General features: G+C 34.4%; 1 protein-coding gene across 2 annotated transcripts in view; it reads right to left on the reverse strand.

Moving 5' to 3' along the window:
* The window catches only part of IPO11 (importin 11), a 79,300-nt gene that overhangs the window by 24,458 nt on the left and 34,573 nt on the right, over positions 1 to 20,269 (reverse strand). For both annotated transcript variants that reach the window (XM_053931543.1, XM_053931544.1), the window contains exons 19-29: positions 19,563 to 19,596; positions 19,341 to 19,381; positions 18,185 to 18,301; positions 16,688 to 16,801; positions 15,304 to 15,419; positions 13,758 to 13,834; positions 8,814 to 8,893; positions 8,145 to 8,225; positions 5,698 to 5,793; positions 4,072 to 4,185; positions 2,940 to 3,061 (exon numbers count right to left, since the gene is read on the reverse strand). In XM_053931543.1, coding sequence (XP_053787518.1) covers positions 2,940 to 3,061; positions 4,072 to 4,185; positions 5,698 to 5,793; positions 8,145 to 8,225; positions 8,814 to 8,893; positions 13,758 to 13,834; positions 15,304 to 15,419; positions 16,688 to 16,801; positions 18,185 to 18,301; positions 19,341 to 19,381; positions 19,563 to 19,596 — 992 coding nt within the window. The remainder of the gene's footprint in view (positions 1 to 2,939; positions 3,062 to 4,071; positions 4,186 to 5,697; positions 5,794 to 8,144; positions 8,226 to 8,813; positions 8,894 to 13,757; positions 13,835 to 15,303; positions 15,420 to 16,687; positions 16,802 to 18,184; positions 18,302 to 19,340; positions 19,382 to 19,562; positions 19,597 to 20,269) is intronic.

The raw sequence follows: 20,269 nt of genomic DNA on the forward strand, positions 1-20,269 counted from the left end.
GTGTCCTTACTACCTAATTGTTACTGGTCACCACTTAAAGACAGAAGTCTTTAACCTATTTTTTGAAATAGTAAGATTTTTTAATAAATGAATGAAATGCATGTGGATGGATAAGTGATAAACAGTCAGTAAGAATACAAAATATGGAAAATATTGCCAATGCAATATCTGTCAAACACCAAAAAACCATGCTAACATTAACTGACTGCACTTGGATAGCAAAAGCGGACAATTATATAGCATTTAATTTGGGCAAACCCCTAAGTAACACCAGGAAATTACTGTTCCGTGAAAAGGTGCTGCAACACACTAATCAGGAAAGCAGCAGTTATTGTTCATTTTTAATATGAATTTCTAATCACTAACACGATGTGCAGCTGCAGGAAGATAAACAGGATGCTAGATTGAAGGACATGCATACATGATTAAAATGCAGCACTACTGCTGATACCAAAAGCATGCCATAACGTCTGTCTCTGGATGGTACCGCCTAGATGAGAAAATTAGTGCGGCTAATAATTTGTCACTTCATAACCTGCTTAGTCAAACTAGTCAGGCCAAGAGCCACTGTGAACAGCTGCTCTGTAGAGAATCCTGTCTTATCTGCTCTAAAATCCTTCACTCGTGACACTGTCAAAGGTGCTGTACTTGAAACAGAAAATTATTTGAGTCAAACTGGTTTTAAATTAATAATGATAGAAGTTTTACCTTTCTCTAAAATGCATACCTTTCACTAAAAGTCCAAAGTCCCACATACTTGTAATTATAAACCTGATCACTAACCAGAGAAACAATTAAAATCAATGAAGTAATACTGTAGTTTACACAGAGAATAAAAAGGTCACTGTTTAAAACTTTTCCCAACATTTCATCCATAAAGCAACTCTGAGGAAAGAGTGAAAATACATGTCATCTTCATTTTCCCCCCACTATTTTTGTCTACTACCTCTCTTTCCTCTAAAATAAACCAGTGCTTCAGCTATAGGCTAGAGGAAGCAGCTGGTAAAAGGCAAAAAATTCTCAGAAAGTGTTAGACACAGCACAGATGCCTGTTTTCCTTTCAGCAGAACCTTGAAAATCTGAGCTTGCTACTGGTACCAATCCTGACCACCACAGAGCAGCAAGCTGAGGGAAGAATCTCACTCTCACCTTGGCCTTCCCAAGAGAGCCCATCAGCTATCCACAGAAGACAAAATTCTGTTTTGCCTCTACAGTTGAGAAATCCTGAACTTACCTTGGATATCCAAAGTAAAATCTAATCAGGCAACTGGTTAGTAAGGCATTCCAACAGGAAAAGTTACTGTAGTTTTTCTTGAAAACACATTAATCCAAACATTTTGTTTAAATACTGTATTACATTTAAAACATTTTTTTTGCTTCAACTGTGCAAATGGACTTGCACAAGAAGCTTACAGATAGAGGATGCAGCAAATGTGTAGTATAATCCCTGAGATACAGCAAAACCAGAGTGACTCACATTGTTCTAGTAAAAGAAACAATCAACTGACAGATTTTATTTCACACACTCTGTCTGAAGCTAAGTTTGACAGTCTATCAATTGTATAAGTGAAATTTTCATTGCTTTGACATGAATATGTCCACTAAAAAGAGACTTTTTATTTGAGAAGCAGCTTTCTTAAATGGTATAGGTAACTGAAAAATAAAGCTGTTATTTGCAGAAAGTTTTATTAAGTTAAGGACTGCCAGAAATAATTGGCTTTTGCAGCAGGAAATCTGGAGCAGCTGAACATAGTTCAAAATAACATGGTTATCTAAAGGAATTTATTTTTTTCCTTCCTCTCTTTAACAGAAACTTCACAGGAAGACAGATGTAGTTCAGCACCTTAAATTTCAGCTAACATATCCTTAAAAACATTTCAAATATGCTTATAAACAACATTAACACTGTTACATTTAGTGGGGAAAAATACTCTCAAAGCAGCTGCTTGGTTCACCTTTAGCTAGATGGTTATCCTGACTATCCATCTGACCGAAAAAAAGGAAAATTTCTGTGCATATAAAAAGAAATGAAACCCCTTTCCCTGATTTTTTTTAGATGGTGACTACATAGACTATAGCTTTGACAGGTACTAAATATTCTACAGATACTAACATATTCTACAGATACTAACGTAGCTTTTAGGATTTGGGAGCAACATCTAAATTCTCAACAGACAATACAACAGACAAGACTGTTCAGGAAACCCGGCAGACTAAATGTAAACTCATGCAGTCTTGTCTTCCTGAATGTCAAACAGATGAAAATAACCTGAAGGTAACAACAGACTGAACTCTCACCTAAATGTGTTATACATGACTTCTAGTATTGACAACTTAGAAGTCAGTGTATTCAGCATTTTCATTTAAAACTTTCATTTTCTGTGTATATCCAGCAATGATGATGGCTACTGAAAGGATAATAGTAAAATCTCCTTGCTATAAAACCTATAGAGCAAAAACTGTTTCACAGCAGAAACACAGTCTTCCATAGCAACTCTTTCTTCTATTTAATGTTATAAAGGAGAAAACCAGGATGAAATTTCAGATAACAGGAAAGAAAACTGAACATTGTTCCCTGGAAGGGACACCAAAATTAGTAACATGTCAACTAAAGCAACTACTTAATCACAGATGAGAGAAGCAGATAGTTCTAAGTTAATATGAGAGTCAAAAATAAAATCTGCAGTGCTGGTTCCTCACTTTAACTAAATGACATTTCCTATGAAATGGAGGGAAGGTTACTGTAATGCTATGAAGCCAAATAAGAAGTTAATAAAATGTAGCATGGAAATTCTATCTTTTTAAAATTTCTCTTGGGGGAGAAAAACAAGCAGATAAAACTATTTATACTGGAATATTTAGCTGCAGAATTGTGAAATACTTAAAAATTCCAAGGGCCTTTGAAGCATTCTTATTTAAGATATTGTATATTTGCTTACCTATTCAATGATGGCAGAAGAGAAAGCAATGCCAAAGCAGAAAGTTTTCTTCTTTCTGGCTGAGTGATATTATCCATCCGATCAACCCACATTTCAATCATGTTACCAAGAATTTGGTCTAACTGCATTGGGAAACACAATGTTCTTTTTCAGTTATAAGTACATCAGTGTGTTTAGAAAATAACTTATTTTAATTTATTTTATAAGATAGATATATTTATATTATAATAATATATAATAATATATGTTATATACATAATATATAATAAATAATAATATATATAATAATTAATATTATATATACAAAATAACTTATTTTAATTTCTAGCAAATGAATACATTATTTAGTCTTGGAAAGACACTATACAGTTGTATACCTGACAGAAGTAACAAGCAACAGGTACTTTTCAAATTTTCTATGACAATGCTTTCAGGCCCCGAACCCTCCATACCATTAGTTGTAACCTACATGCTTGAAATGAATTTCATTTATGGAGAAGGAACTAATTCAGGACAAAAAATTACTCAATTTTTCCCTAACAGTCTCATAGAAACAAAGCACATGGACTTACTCTGTTTCATCTACACAGTGACAAATTAAAAAAAAGACTTGTCATTATCTGCTTGAAAACTGTATTATACCCCAGAAAAGCAAATTTCACTGAAAGACAGAACACTTGTAGCAAAAGACCCTCAGTAACTTCACCAGTGAAACTGAAGCACACTGAACTGGATACTCTAGAAACTCAGGGGAGAATGATTAGACCATTCTCCAGGCTGCAACACCCATCAAGATGGCACAGGGAAAGAAATTCTCACCTTACAATTGCATGTGAACTAAGGGGGTTTACATGGCTAATTGTAAGGGAAGGAAGAGCATTTAGTGACCATATAAAAACTTAATGGGATGTTTAAGTAATTTTGGGAACATGTAAAAGTTGTTACAGGGTGTTCAGAGAAAGGAGAGAAGGAGGGAGAAGAGCCCCTTTTCAAGATTAACTGGGCAGTAACAAGCATCGATAATAGAGGGGAAGTTTATTCAGGTCAAAAGAAAGAAGACTTCCCTATGTAACACAGCTAAATATCAAGACACAAAAAACCCAAAAGGACAAAAAAGGACAATAAACCTTACCTCCTGACCCAACTCACATGCCATCTGGCTCAAAAGTAATGAAAAAAACCTTGCATTTTGTAGTAGAACTCTACCCATGATCCCCAGATAAGTAGACATCACCACTGGGTATCTCTGAAACAAAAATAAACCAAAAAGTGCTTAGTTTAAGTAAAAGAAAAACATTTGACACACACAGCAGCAATACCTGGAAAGTACTTGTATGCATCCCTTATGTCTTTCACTGAATTTTAAATTATAAATTGCAATTTAAAAGCCTCTAGGAACAGAAGATTGAGTGAGCAATCTTTACCAGACTTCTCAGTTCTTACATATCAAAACTATGGCAATTTCAAAGTCAATTTCATCCAAACAGCCAAGACAACCTGCAAGGTGATTTTACTTTAAATTTTAAAACATGTGTCTTAGGGAACTAACAGTTTATTGTACTGTTAAAATATTACTTTTGAAGTTGATTATGGTTCTAAGTTACTGCTTACAATTTCAGTAAAATTAAGGACACTTAGTACTCCTGAAGTCTTTACTTTTTTCATATAGAAGCTATAATACATTTGCCAAAAACTAATATGCAGGTGTCTCAATTAACTGGATACAGTAATAAGTTCACTTGTTTATTACCTTTAGTTATTACTTTTAAAAGAAGCTATAGATTTTTTTCATATTAAATTCAGCACATAACAATGTAACTGTATTTTGTAAAATAGCCTACTTGAAAAACAAAATGCCAACATTTGCCTGAAAATTCTAACCCAGAGTAATACATTCTGAATAGGGTATAATGAATTTATTAGTCTTAAATCAGAAGACATTTTAAAAATCCACTCTCTATCTTTGTGCTTTGAACAGCAAAAAGTACTTTGCTATATAGTATTACTTGGCTTAAATCTGGAAATCTTAATTCAGAAACTGGAGCTATTTATTGATATTTGAAAGTCTTCAACTGAGAAAAAAGCAAAGGTTTTGATCAAAGAAGTCAAAAGGCTTGAAGAATTCCACCCACTGATTACTGCTAGAAACTGAAAGGTTCAACACAGTTAGAGCATATTTGATTTTACTCATTTTCATTCAACATCAAAGTTTATTGAATACAAAGAGAAAAAATGGGGAAGTTATGACATGTAAGCCAGCAAAATCTTAAAGACTATCTCACACAAACCATTCTCACACCCTTCAGCTCTTCATATTAGATATGCCAACTAGGAAAAGAAGGTCAAGTTCATCTTCTCCTGGTTCAGTTTGTTTTTCTCTCATCCAGGTACAATTAAAAAGGAACAGTATGTGTCTTAAAAAAAAAACCAACAAAAAAACTCCATCACTGACTAATGATAAAACTAGGCCTAATGTTATAGCTCTTAAAAATGTTAATAGTGACGGAACAGTGGAACAGCAGAATAAAAATGTGCTATTTTATTAAAACAAACATTACATGAAAAAACAAGTGGTGGATAGCTTGTTTTTTCTTGTGCTACTGTGTTACCTTTAAAGATTTTTAAACTAGATGTGAAAAATATATCAGATGCTCTTAAAACAAGAGAAAATACAACATCAATATGAAAAAACTGGAGATAATGGAAGGTACTTTCATTTTCCAAAGGGAAAGTAGAGAGTAGTTAAAGAAACTCTTACCTCCCCATCTATAATCCCCCTGAATACTGATGGAAGAAGGGGTTGAAACATTTGAGGACCCAACACAGGGTTGACTTTTACGACATTTTCTACAACCTTAAGAACAAAAGCAAATTAGACCATTAGCAAAATATGTTCATAAATCTTAACCGAAGCTTTAAAACCATGTGTACTGGTGTACACATATAAAGTGCTTATAGGATGCTTACCATTAAATACCAGCAAACCCCAGATTGTTGAAACTATATTCTAAGAAAATAGGCTGCAAACCTGATTTGCATAAATGCACCTGGTGAAAGTTGACAGGCCAATGAAACCCACCTAGCCAAGCACCTCACAAGCCTCCCTATGTCCCAGGCAAAGTTGATGAGGTGGTTTGGAAAAAGGGACATTGTTATGGTTCCAGGAAAAGCAGTAGATTGAGGTGGTTGGTAGGGCTAAGCACCAGCAGTTCAGGGTATGTTTCCATAGCTTTGTCACGTTGTTTTTTGAGAAATCGCTGATTAGGACGTACCAGCTCTTTGCAGGTGTGCTCTCAGAGGTGCTATTCTGAGTACCTTGCACTGGTTCCCAATGTTTAAATTCTTTACCCTTTGTTTTTCTGCTCCTTTTCTCCCCCATGTCCTATTCCCTGAAGTAGCCTGTTTTCCTGCCTTCTTCCGTTTTTCTTTTGCCCGGAAGTTTGTGCTCTACCCTTGTACCAAGAGAGATAGGAAGAGGCTGTGAGAATAATGGGCTGAGGGCTCCTCACTCCTACTTCCAGGTAAAGAAAGTGACACTACATGCATGAACACACTGATGTATTTATGAAGCACATAAAGGTATCGCACCTAAACACTCTTAGTCTCCATTTACTTCCACCTCAGAGGAATTTCAACAAGGACCAACACTCTGTGCTCTTGACCAATCTCTCCCAAATATTTTTTCTCTGTTTTGAACCTTGTTCCAAATAGTTTCATTTAATGTTCTATTTTTTGCACTGAGAAAAGTGTTAAGCAGTTGACCTTTCTTAATGCCTCTCAATTTTGTAGACCTTTAATATGCAGAGGTATAAAAGAGGCTTATTATATACAGAGGTAAACATAACATTTTCCCCACTCGTCTTCCTGGGTACTGGAAGTTTTGGCCCACCTCCTTTGTTCCTTGCACACTCTTTTTAAACCTTTTATTGTCTGTGTTAAGATAATTAGAAAATCAAGTCACATCAAGCATCAGCAATCTTGCAACAAGTTGTCTTATCAGTCCAAATTAGTATTTTTCAACCTTATTAATTTAATTACTGTTCTAATGTCTATTTACAATACAGCCAAAGCTGTTTGTATGAAACTATTTCAGAGAACACCCCTGAGTGATTCTGTTCCCAATGCTTATCTAAATTTTGGGGTTTTTTGTTTAACAAGTCAGCATAGTGAAGCCTGACAAAACTTTTGCTTTTTCTAAAAATACAAGGATGTATTTACGAGGATGATAGCTCAGTTGTCCCTCTGGAATCAAGAGGGCATTACTAGAAAACTGTTCCAAGTATACTAGACAAGTCTTGCAGCAAGGCTACACTGGGACCCTCGTGAATAAATGATTCTGTACTAGCAGTATAATTCCATTTTAGAAATCTGATTAAAAGCTGCTACATAAAACATTTGCCCAACTACAGACTTTAAATAATATCACTGAATAGATGGGAATAGACATTTTAAATTTCAGAACTAGAGGCCTTAATTTCCTCACAGAACTATGGGGAGACTCTGAACTTCACCAGTTGTTTTCTGTCCTGGATTCTGGTACCACTTGTGCGATCCAAAGAGACAGGTGGGATCCAATTTATATCCCCCATCACATTTACAATTAATTTAATTCAAGTCCGAGTTTTCATAAGCAACACAGAGCCCCCTGTTAGTGCAACCACTGGAAACGTTAGTAGTAGTACACTACAGCTACTACTCATCTTTCAGTGTATATTCCAACTTTATTTCCTGAAAGTCTTCAAAAGACACATTCAAATTATTGTTATTAATATTTCAAAAGCTTATGAGTTCCATAACACCATTTGAAGACTGTCTGAAAATACAAATTTCTGGTGCTTTGAAAAACCTTTAGCAACTTTATTTAAGCAGCTATGGCCATTACAACAGCAACATATGCAAAAGGCAAACAAAAACTGTTTGAACTCTGTGTCTTGTACAAACGAAGTATGGTATACAAAGGAATTTCATGGAGACCACATACATACAACATTCAATAAAGATAGGAGAAGTTAGCTCTATATTCACTAGGTCTCTACATACATGCACAGACTTCAAATAAGTAGTTAAACCACCACTGATGGTTTAACTAACTCCAATGTCAAATTCTGCTAAATATATTGGTTTCTTCTACATGTTCTAAATTCTACTTGAAAACATTACATGTACAGAGCTGAGCCTCTAGTTATTATTTTCATTATACTCCACCTTTAAAACTTGAACTTGACCTTCAATAGTTATGTCCTTCAAAAGCTCACAAAATGACCGACATAAGTCAGCAGCATACATCTGAAATAAAATGAAAAAAAGGTCTAATGCAATGCAATTTATATATTTGTATATATTTCAAAACTCAGGGTTTTCCTTAGGGTTTACATATGCCTAAAGACCCAGTTTCTCTTCAAAGATCATATCTGCTAAAATGTTCATCATTCTAAACTAATTAAAATCTAATCTAAACATTTTGTTGCATTTTTAACATTGCAGGACACTTAAACAATCAATCTCAAAGAATTTTCTAATTAAGAAGGTGTGACAACAAGGCATAATATCTCGTTCAACTCCTGCTAGAATGTATATTCATAATTTTAATCTGGTAGGATAATAACAGTAACTATTATTACCCAACATAGGACCTTTCAGATATCAAACTACTAAATCAATCTGCAAAGCATTAATTCTAAGTAATAATATTTCTCAAATCTGAGTGTCCACCATGCACCATAAAGAGCTAACATTAGAACAGTATGTTTGTATATGCATATATGAATAAGAGCATAAATGTTTGTGTGTATGGTATGTTCCAAGATGAGAAAAAACAGTTTGCCAGTAAGGAAGTGAGGTGGTAATATGGACCTTTATATAATGATAACATACCTGCAAAAATTCAGATGAAGATAAGAAAATATAAGCATTGATGATCTTAAAGCAATTTTTGAGATTTTCTGAACTCAGCTCTGGAAAAAACAGAAATCACAATTCAGAGCCTGATCACCAAACTGAAGTACAACCAAGATTATTTGCTTCTAAAAGACTTTTTTCTTCTCACAGCTTGTAGTGCCAGATGCCAACAAATAGAAAAAATATCTTAGATCCAGTGCCAATCAGGCTCTCTCGCTCTGCAGAGACAATTACAGATGTGGGATGACAGCTCTTGTGCTCAAATGGAAGCACAAGAAATCCTACGACCTCAAAAGCCAGTGCTAACTAAAAACAAAAAACAAACAGAAGTCAGGTTTTGGATGTAATACTGGGTTAAGAAGATATTAAAGAGGGAATAAATTAAACATGTACTTTAGAGACTTGCAGTTACAGATAAATGCCCTCTCTCATGCTGAGTCAGTAAATGCTGAACAGAAAGAATGAAATAAAGATTGCAGTTCTGCTCTTCTGACCCAGATGCCATATCAAATGGCATTGAGCTGACACACACAGAGCTGTAGGGCATAGCTTGAGTATTTCAGTAAAGAGAGCATACCTGTCTAAAAGACAGATACACACAGAGGATGATATACAACAGCAGCTTGAAGAGAGAAAAAAAGACACATCCTCAGGCACTACCTGTAAGACTGTTTAAGAAAAATAAAATCACTCTGGAACATGTATAAGCAGAACTCACAGCAAAATGAAAAGTTTCAAAGTTTCACATGGATGTTGATACTAGTGCAGAAAGTCCATACTGTGTAAAAACAAGACAAAAGACCAAAAAAGCTCAAAGGGATAGATTTCCTTAAAACCAGTTTGGGAGACAAAATATTCTTGGTAAAAGAATTGGACCTCAGTTCCATCACCTTTAAAATATCTAATAAAACCATCATGAACAAGTAACAGGAAAATGCTTTTGTGTGAATGTTAAATAAAATTCCTTTACCAGATGGAACAAGCATCTGGCTAAGACTTCATGAGTCTCCCATGGCTTAGAAGAAAGCAGTTGTATGAAAGTATGGCTTACACCTAGTGATATTTATATATAAAAACTTCTACCAAAACCAGTTATTACCATGACCATGGCTGCTTTTCCATTATAACATCTGTACAGTTCTGGGGAGGTTCAGCAGACATTCTTTTTTACCCTGCCCATTAGGTAGAACATTAATGTTCTTCCATTTGATATGGCCATAGCTTTGCATTCATGAGAAGGTTCATATGTCAGTACTCAGGTCATATCTTGTAATCATTTATTATGAGTATTTTTGTCTCTTGACTTAAAAGAGATTACCTATCAATCCAATATGCTCAAAAGATTCCAAGATATCTATGAGTTTAGCTTTAGTAGCATATTACTGGAGTTACACTTTATGTTCTCCTTAGACATCTACATTTGTGTTTTTCTCTTTACTGGATAAAACAGTATTTAAAATTTCAGACACTGAAGCAAGTAAACAAATTCTAAATAAATGGTCATATAAACATGAAGTACTACTAAGTTTTCCATAACTTTCTACTCTGTGATAACCAATAAAAGGTAATAAAATGTGTAGCAAAAATTGTACTTCAGGTCAAAATGAAAACAGGTATGACGTATCGTGGAAATGACAGAACCTCCATCACTCATCTGCAGCTCAATGTTTAGCAAAATTTTCTAGAAAGATCTCATGTTGAACTAACTACATTTAGAGCTAATTATACATCAATTCTCTTGCCAGGTTTTCCTGAATCAAACATTTTTCTGAATTCATTAATGTGCTCCTTTGAGTTTTGTTTGGATCAGAGGAGTTAATTCAGTTCCAGTAACCTGGTTTTTGCCAGTACCTTTATAAATACAGCACATGCAAATTAAACACGCTGCTTCTCGGAAGAGGTATGTCTAGATCATGACCATATTCCCACCCTGAAATTGTATCAGATTCAATTGTCATTTTAAGCAGCCTCTGTGCAGAAACACTTCCATCCTCAGACAATTAATGTATTTCTCCATTCCGCATTATTCAATACATTGTAAGAGATGTATTGAAGAGACTGTGTAATCCCTCTACAGAGCAATTACATTTCAACAGAGTTTAAACAGTAGCAGCAGTGCTGAAATGAAAACCAAGTATGACAATTATGCTGTGAATAATTATTGTATATCAGTGATAGCACCATAATCTTTGAAGGTCAGTCACTTATGCAAGTGAAATCAAGCCTTCATATCAAATGCAACATTCTGCTCCTGAAGGCAAATCTAATTGACTTCTGTAACTCCTCTGACATCCACTTCCAACAACTGTAGTATCCTGAAATGGGTACAAAAATATCTTTTCATAATGACAATTATATCTGGAAGGGAACAACTACATATTATTTTCAGATTGATTAAAAAAGGAAAATCAAAAACATATATATATATATATATATATATCTTTCCCCTTCAAGTTCAAAAATCTCACATATGAATTCTTCTTTCCCTGCCTTTCAGCTCTCCTACTTCCTCCATGTTGACCTCTGACATATTTTCTGAATGACTTATATGCTTAAATAGAAGCTAAGCACACCAGCAAAATAGTCACATTATTTGTATATTACAGTAATTCCGTTCAGTAAAAATAAATTCAGAAAACAAAGGCCTTACACTGTATTTTCAAGAACTAATTTTCTGGAGCATATTGTTGCTAGTTCTTCACCCTACTAAGACATAAGCATGGTAGTTACCTATTCAGAACTTCCCTTCACCTCATCTGTCCTTTGATGACTTCAGACTGAATTGAAAACCAGTCTTGGAGAATTTATCTTTTTTTGCCTTATCTCAGACACTTAAGGCACACAAGATTTTGCAATTTTGGTTTCTCAGTTAAAACACCTTGTTCTGACAGCTACATCACCATGCTAAGGAAGACGGAAAAATCTGACTTTAAGAGCTGGAAGTTTCAGCTGAATATTGCTACTGGTGTACCGAAAAAACTTTGCTACAGATTTAAGACTGAACAGTTATTTAATTAACTAGCACTGCTGATCATCAGTGACCAATATGTTGTCTTTTCCAAGATGCTGCACCTTAAACTGTACTGTTGCACTTGATTTAAGTGAAGAATCTCTTGTTCCAAGTGTCCTGAATGAAGTAGCTGCCTGATGGTTAGCAGATGGCAGTACTATACTGGTTTTCTAACTACCCTGTTTTAAAATAAGGTTAGCACTAATCCAAAATTCCAGCTCTATTTAAGCATCATAATACCATGGCTATATAATGTGGAGGCTGTCTAGTCAGATTCTCCTCATGTAAACATATAGAATTTGTAGGCAAAGAGCATACCAGAATGGTTTCCACTTCCTGGAAAAATGTGCATCATTTTGCAGCAATGAAAATTTTTGATGAACACAACACTCAGAAAAACAGTTTTTCAGAAAAATGTTCAGGAAGTGAAGTAGTACAGAAGTCTATAGGAAAAAATCACTCTGTGATTTCACATCAGCTGCTATGTTTTTGCCACTTACTCCCAACTCTGATTAAAAAAATGTTTGACATAAGCATATTTGAAGGCTTGTCCTAAGGAAACCCTACGCAGCTTAACTGTACTACTTACTCTACCAGCATCATGCAACTTTCATTTTTCAGAATAAATAATTTCTCTTGAGAATGTATTTTTTTCCAAAGGAGAACATCACTATTCTCCAGGATTCATTCACAAAACAAGGAAATCATAACAAGTATAGAATATTCCAGAATACCTCCACCTTTTCTAAGAAGAATATGCCAAGGTTTCCATTTCTGCTCATCTCTACTCTGAAAAGTTTCACATGAGGACTGGGGGGAAGAGATCAGTAGCAAACAAATAAGTCACATATACCAAGTATTTCTGAATTTAAGTCAAGCGGATTAGCAGTGTGACAAACCATGAAAATCACAGCCATTCATGCAGTGCAGGATTCTCACAGCAAATACCACCTCTGATTGACACAGAACAAGAAGGTGGAAGGGTAGGTGTGTAGTTATGCATAATCACAACAGTCATCAGGACTCATCAGCCACCAAATTTTAGCAGTAGCTGTGGAATACTTTAACCATAAAGTCACTACTACTAAACAGAGAAGTTTTGTCATTAGAGATCTTGTACACAGGGAGAAATAACAGAAGACATAATCATGCACCTACCTACCATGACATAACTTTCTACTGACCAGTAGAAATATAATAAAATATTAAGTCCTGCATACAATTATAAATTCAAAAGCTAACTTCTGTAATTCTGTGAACACATTTCTCTAAAAAAAAATTAACCCATTTGCTGTATTAGTGTTGAAACCTCAAAAGCACAGCTGAAGATCTAAACACAAACATACTAACATAAAATTAAGCCACATTTTTAATTATGAAGCAAAAGTACTTGAAATATCAGTATTTCCTAAGCACTGAATCCTATTTCTCATTACTAAGTTTATATTGTGCCAACAAACTGCTGTTTTTAATTTCACTGCTTGACCCAAATGTTTAGGTAGTTTGAAAACATCCTACATTGTTATTAACTGGATAAGGGAAAAGCTAATAACGTTATTCTGGTTGTAAGCAGAACGGGCAAGTATTCCATATAATCAATATCAGTAACACTTAGCACATTTGGTGTTCAATTTCAGAAACTTCTTAAAATAACCTCTGAAATGATAAACTTTCTTTGAAATTTGTCTTATCTTTCATGTACAGCAGCTCCAATTTATTTTAAAAAAGAAGGGTAAATAGATTATAATTATTAAAAATATGAGAAAGTCAGACAATAAAAACCTATTCCTGAATTTTTGCTACAATTCTGCAAGCTCCCTTAGTACTTGCAACCACACAAGCATTGCTTAGTGCATGAATAACAAGCAGCAGGAAAAAAAACCCTGAAATTTTATTAGTCAAAGACTTACCAAGAAGGGCAGACATATTCTGAAATATTCTCAAGAGTTCTGGTGTAAGACATGGACTATTCTCCAATGTCACTAACCTAAGAGTAGATCAAGCAAAATATTTCAGATGATGTATGAGTAACATTGAGAATCATTTTGACAGACAATTCAAGTAAACATCTATGTTATCAACAATGTGTAACAATTACCCAGAAGCATACTTCAAGCAGAGCAATAGTCCTCACAACACACTCATCAGTACAGGCACAGGTCTTCTCAAGTTAGGAAAACAAAGAAAAACATGATAGTGTCCTTTTATAAAGACAACATAAGCTCTGAAATGCAACATCGGGAAGGTCTAAGCAGCCAGCCAGGGAACTTGGAGAAGGTGAGTAGAGAGGGATATTTACAATGCAAGGATAACAAATGTGTTCTAAATCTCAAAGGAGAAGCTGTGATGGATCAGCTCACACGTCTACAGTTTTTTAAGTCTGAAATGAGGCATTAGCTTACATTGTTTATAACAATTTAAAATTCCTGAGATTTGAAAACAGTAGTATTCAAATTAAGCTTGCATTTAAAGCCCCAGCAACAAATTCAATTTTCTCCTAGATCTTAGGCATGGGATTACCACATTTAAATAACACGTCTGGTTATGTGAAATAAATTAGTTGTTTTCCTGCTCTTGGTTCAAGAAGCCCTTAGAGTCCTAAGAGCTGTCCCTACCAGCTCTCTGGATTTCTCTGATGCTCTAGAACATTTTAAAATATAATTCTTCTGCGCAGATATCAGAAGAGCAACCTCAAGATCAGTATTATTAAGAAGATATAAAAGTTCTGAACTGATACATATAAAAGACCCCAATTCTATATTTTGAGACGATTCTGCACTTTGACTTGCTGCCACCAGCATTATAAATCTCAGTTTTGCTGCATATATAGAACAGATAATTTGTAGGTTAAGTATTTGTAATTGAAATGCTCATTTATAATTTAGATCAAAGGAATTGCTCACTATCTTAGATGAACTCTATGCATTCCTATTCTACAGAATTTGGTCCCCTCTTATATTCTCCTCTCTTACAGCATCAGCTGCACCAGAAACAAATAAATCAGGCTCATGGCAAACTGAGCACAGTGTCCCTTCTTGTTTTATGTTCAGTCACCAAACAGTCTGAGATATAGAAAGTAATTTCCACATTTTATCCTTGTAATTATGTCATCTCTTCCAAACAGCTCGGATCCACTGGCTCACTGATCTCCCTAAGTCAAGCACACCAAATTATTAAATTAGCACGCACATTATAGTCAGTCTATACTTTTTGTCCAGCTACAGAATGGTATCTTCAGTATCAACTGCCTGAAAATGAATAATAAATGAAAAATTAATAACAAAGCACAACTAAAAATAGCTGAGTATATCAATTTCCTAACCTCCTGTCTTCTGAGAAAAGGTGTGATATAGGTGATGTCAAGGTAAGGTAATAAGAACATATCAAATTTAATATTCAAAACTTTTTACAACGTTTTTTCTTCTGGGGATACAAAAATAAAGAAAACATTCTTACCACAGCTCTAAACCATCTTCCAGAAGATAGACATGTGGAGGCTGTGAAACATCTGTACTTAGCTGGATAACTGGAAGTAGAAAAGGGTAGAGATTTTTGCTGTCTGCTCCCAGGCCCTACAAAATAAGTAAGACATGTAAAATAGGTCAAAAGCCTTAAATCAAGCATTTCAAAAATAGCATGGAAAATATCTACACTGCTATTACATTCACATGTAAACATGCATTCAAACAAAGGTCGAACTTGCTTCCATTTCATACAACAATAAAACAGCCTGATATTCCTAAGCTTTCTCTCACCATGTTTTGAGAATGTTTTTTTTTTTGAAAGCAATCCAGTTACCAATAGCCTGCAAGAAAAGATATAAGGAACATACATTCCTAAAAACATTCACTGGTCATTCTCTTTCTTGGAGCGGTCACATTCACTTTCTTGGAGTTTAACAAATACCAAATGATTATAAAAGCTGAATGTTTTACAGACCAAGAAAAAAAATTACTCTTTGGTTCTTATCATTTACAAAATCATTTGACATATGCTAATATTTAGGAGAAGGGTTTATTTTTATAGCTACCCAAAAATTCACAGGCTGATGACAGTGATTCACAGTGATTCAGTTTTTAAAATGATCCATGAAACTTCTGAACAATGAAGAGTTAATTGGGAACAACTGCCAATTACAACAGCAATACAAAGTATTGTAATATTACTACTCAAGAGAACTGAGGTTACTGGAATGCTGAGCTTGCATAATTCCTGTATTTTGATAATAGAAAAGTTAAAATTATTTGATATTTTTAAGTTGCAGCTTCTTTGCACATTTATCTACTTACTTAAACAAACATGCCTTAAAAGAAAAAGGTTTTCCTACAAATCTGTTGCATCTTTTTGTGTCTACTACACCGAGAGATACACCTTTTGTAAAAAAATACTCATATTTTAGTCTCCACAGGGGACAGAAAGAAGAATTTCCACAATTGTTTATGGAAAAAATCTATTTCCTCTTCATTTAAAGTTACACCACTTTGGAAAGAACCTTTATTTCTCCTTTTATAAGATTTGTTATTTCCTTTTCACGTTCTCTCCACTGTTAACCTCTACAATACCATCCTTTTAAGTCATGCATTTCCACAAGTTCAAGACTGCATATTAAGTCTGTTCCTGTACAGACACTGCTGTAGAAGCACTTCTCTTGGTCTCTGCTAGTCCTACTATGTTTTCTTTGAGATGCAGCAGAGTTGGAGAAGGTAGTGTGGTATACAGTCTGTATTCAAGAAGTAGTTAATACCATAGATTCTGCAGACAATATAACCATGTGCTGTTTCCTCATCAAGAAAGAACTGTAGGAAGTACTGATAATACTTATGTGACTCAGATTCCTTACCTGGACAAGATGGATTAGGGTGGTCAGAATGGCACATCGTAGCATATTGTGCTCCTCACTCTGCTTCCAAAGGAGTGGTAAATACTGAACCAAACATCCTACATATGGTCGTATCTAAAGTTCAGAACACAAACTGGTTTCTTAATACATGAAACAAGACTAATAGTTTATCCCAAGCATAGTTTCTGAAAAAATATAGGAGCTGTTTTTGTCTCAGTAAAAACAGAAGAGTTTGCATATATCTTTCTAAAACTCTTTAGAGTTGTACCCTTTACTCTGTGACTGAAGTAACTTCTGACTGTAGAATAGTTTGAAACTAATATATTACTTATGGTGATATTTGTGCATGGCAATCAAGCTTATGTAGTAAATAGGACACAAAAAATATTTAAAGCTTGATATGCAGAGGTATTTTCATATTAGTATATTCTTCACTTAGACAGGATTCCAAGACAGCATTTTTTAAAATCAGAAACAGTCCCAGTAAAAACAAAACAAAACAAACAACAAAAAACACAAACAGCTGAATAACCTCTGGAGTCACTGAGCCTTTGAGCAGGAGTTAGACTGTGTAACTTTCAGAGATTTGTCCTAGCCTGTATTATTTTTTATTATGGTCTTCAATACTAAAAGGTTAATCAATTTGTCTTTGAAAGTATTTAATTAGGAATTAACCTAAATATATTCAAGGGTTCTTTCTCAACTTGTTTTTAATGCTGCTTCTCTAAACTGCAGGGAAATCTGCTGTCATGTTGACTTTTTTGACAAGAGACAATTATGAAAGCTTCATCTGGCTCTCAGACAGGATTACTTATAGAAAGACAAGAAACTCAAAACCATGCATTATCTCTGTCCTTAATACAGTAATACTGAAAAAAAATCTGCAAACCAAACCCATCACGATAAAACCTGAGACAAAAGAAGCCAACTATTCTTTGTTTAATTCTGGAAAACTATTTCAAATTCTTCATGTAAAAGCTGAAGGACATACTTTAACACTGAAGTACTGAGAATTCATAATGTGAATTTGAAACTTGTCATGCAGTTAAGGAGAGTGTTGTAGAGGCAACTCTGACCCCTATCAGTATTAATAAGAAATTACAAATTTAACTGCACACTCCCTCTGAGTGCAAAGCATTTTTCCCCAAAAATGCCTTTTCTAATAGGAAAGATAGATTAAAATATTTGTTCAGATATGAGACAATTAGAATAAATTACAAATAATAAAATTGCAAGAAATGCCACAAGATGTAAAAATCCTTTGATACTCTAAAAGCTGATTCAATACAAAAAATACATAACTTACATAACTTAAGGAAAGTAAGTTAACATTTTACACAAAAGATAAATGAGAACTGAAAAGAGGACCAAGTAATGCCAACAGTGCAGGCATCTCTGACAACAAGAACCAGTCTATTGATGACATCTTCCTTCTACAACAAGTCCTCCTCCAAGTTCTTAGGACAAAGCTAAAACTGAAATATATGTAAAAAATACCTGCATATTGACTCTCTCAATCACACAGGACAGAACATGAAGAACATGCATTTTGGTGTCACACTGTGTTACTTCCTGAAGTAGCTGAAAGAGCAGTGTAAACATGGACTCCAGGTACTGAAAGAAAAAGAAAGAAGCACAGATTAGACCATCAAAAATACAACTGGTCACATTAACTATTAATTTTCCTCTATGCTTAAAACTCTAAAACACCCATAAACTTTGAAAACACAAGGTGTGCAAAATGTTACTCTTTCATTTGCAAAAAACCACATTAGCCAATGACTAAGCAAGGTAAAATTCAGATCTACCCCTACATACCAGTTCAAACACGATCAGTTTGAACGTATGCCATTTCCATGTTTTGGTAAGTGTAATGTGATTTCACAGGTAAAACAGGCTGTCTCTCCAGAAGGAGCACTTTGTTAAAGTCAAACCAAAAGTATAGTCTTCCCGCTTTTGGGCCAGTAGATAAAAGTTAAATATTGAACTGAAAAAGACAGCTTAGAAAATTCCAGTGTTTACAGTCTAGATGCATTCTGCATTTTGCTTTGTTTGTTCTCAAGAGAGCTGAAATTAACATGGAAGTCAAAATGAAATGAGGAAACATCTGCTTAATTTGAGTGACCAAAATAAAACTTTGGCATACTTATTTCTTTCCATTGTTTACTAACTGACAACAGTAATGACCATGGTAAAGAACACAAATACAGGAGAACCAGAAAGCAGTGCTTTAAGGCATTACTGTAACCACACACTTGTATTTAATATTTTTAAGCAGCAGCAGTTTGGAAAGTACTGCGTGAAACAGGCATGTGGGAGAGCCACAGTGGTGTGAAGATGCATTTGTTAGATACAGTCTTAATATTTTCTTATCATGAAGAAACTTACTATCTGGCAACACCTAGTATATAGACCATTAAACATACTGCTATGAAGTTGCATAATAGCATAATACTAAAATGTATCTACACATTAGCAACCTTAATAGTAGCAGCATGAGTATATATTTGGGTCTGTGAAGACTGAACATACAATACAAACATGCACACATATCAATTACTAAACAATGCAGTTCAAAATGAAATAGGAAAATATTTTGTCCTGCTTTTCTCTATGTATTTATCTACTCTTCAGAATATATAAATGCTCTTACTGGTAAGAACTGGTCGGTTCTGAATTCAAAGTCATCTACAGGTAAACAAACATTAAGGGAAAATGATACAGACTGAAGATAGATGTCAAGACTCAAATGAGCAAATATTTCATGGATATTCAAAAAATCTAATGTGAAGAATTTGGTAGTAAGTTTAAAATTGATTGTTTTCCAGTAATTCAGAATTAGGAACTAATCAAACAGCTTTGCAAATAAGGATATTTAACTTCAGCGTCGTAGCTGTCTCAATACGGACCTGAAAGATAAAAGTCAAGAAGCATCATGCATACATCTATTAAACATTTTGATTATCCACAGAGTACCTGACAATATCAAATCTCTTGATGTTTTGGCAATTGAATCACTCTGTGTTCTATCATCCTCTAAGAAATGTAGTTAGTTCATTTTCATTCACTTTCATTTTAGTATCCTTTACATTTTATTTGTCATTGCTAAAGTGGTAGAAATTGAAAAAGCTACTCAGGCAAAACCTTCAAGGACAAGAAGCAATTAAAGAAAATATCTATCTAGACTGTGATAAAAACTGTTGTAATAGAGGAGGAGTTTTACTTGGAATTCTCTCACAGTTTGCTGTCAATCAAGAAGCACAGAATGGAATAAACTCAACAAGTTAGACTGTTCTTCCTGTAGGTGCTTAGAAATGCCTTAGCTTTAAATAAAAACAGCTGATGCAGAATTTAGCTCCTCTGCTAAAGCTGTCTAGAATCACAGAAATTATTGTTATGACTGGCAATTGCTAATTAATATGTACCTATCAAACTAGCAAAATTTATTTACTTTTTTTTTTTGTGGGCTAGTAGCCCAGTTTGTTTAAAAACAACAACAAAATAAAAAATAGCAAAACCAGTATCTCAACTCCATCTCACCTGCTGGTAAACAGAAGTTGTAGCTTAAAACTATAGATTTGT

This window comes from Vidua chalybeata, chromosome Z (genome assembly GCF_026979565.1).
Source record: "Vidua chalybeata isolate OUT-0048 chromosome Z, bVidCha1 merged haplotype, whole genome shotgun sequence".
In the NCBI taxonomy this organism is placed as follows: Eukaryota; Metazoa; Chordata; class Aves; order Passeriformes; family Viduidae; genus Vidua; species Vidua chalybeata.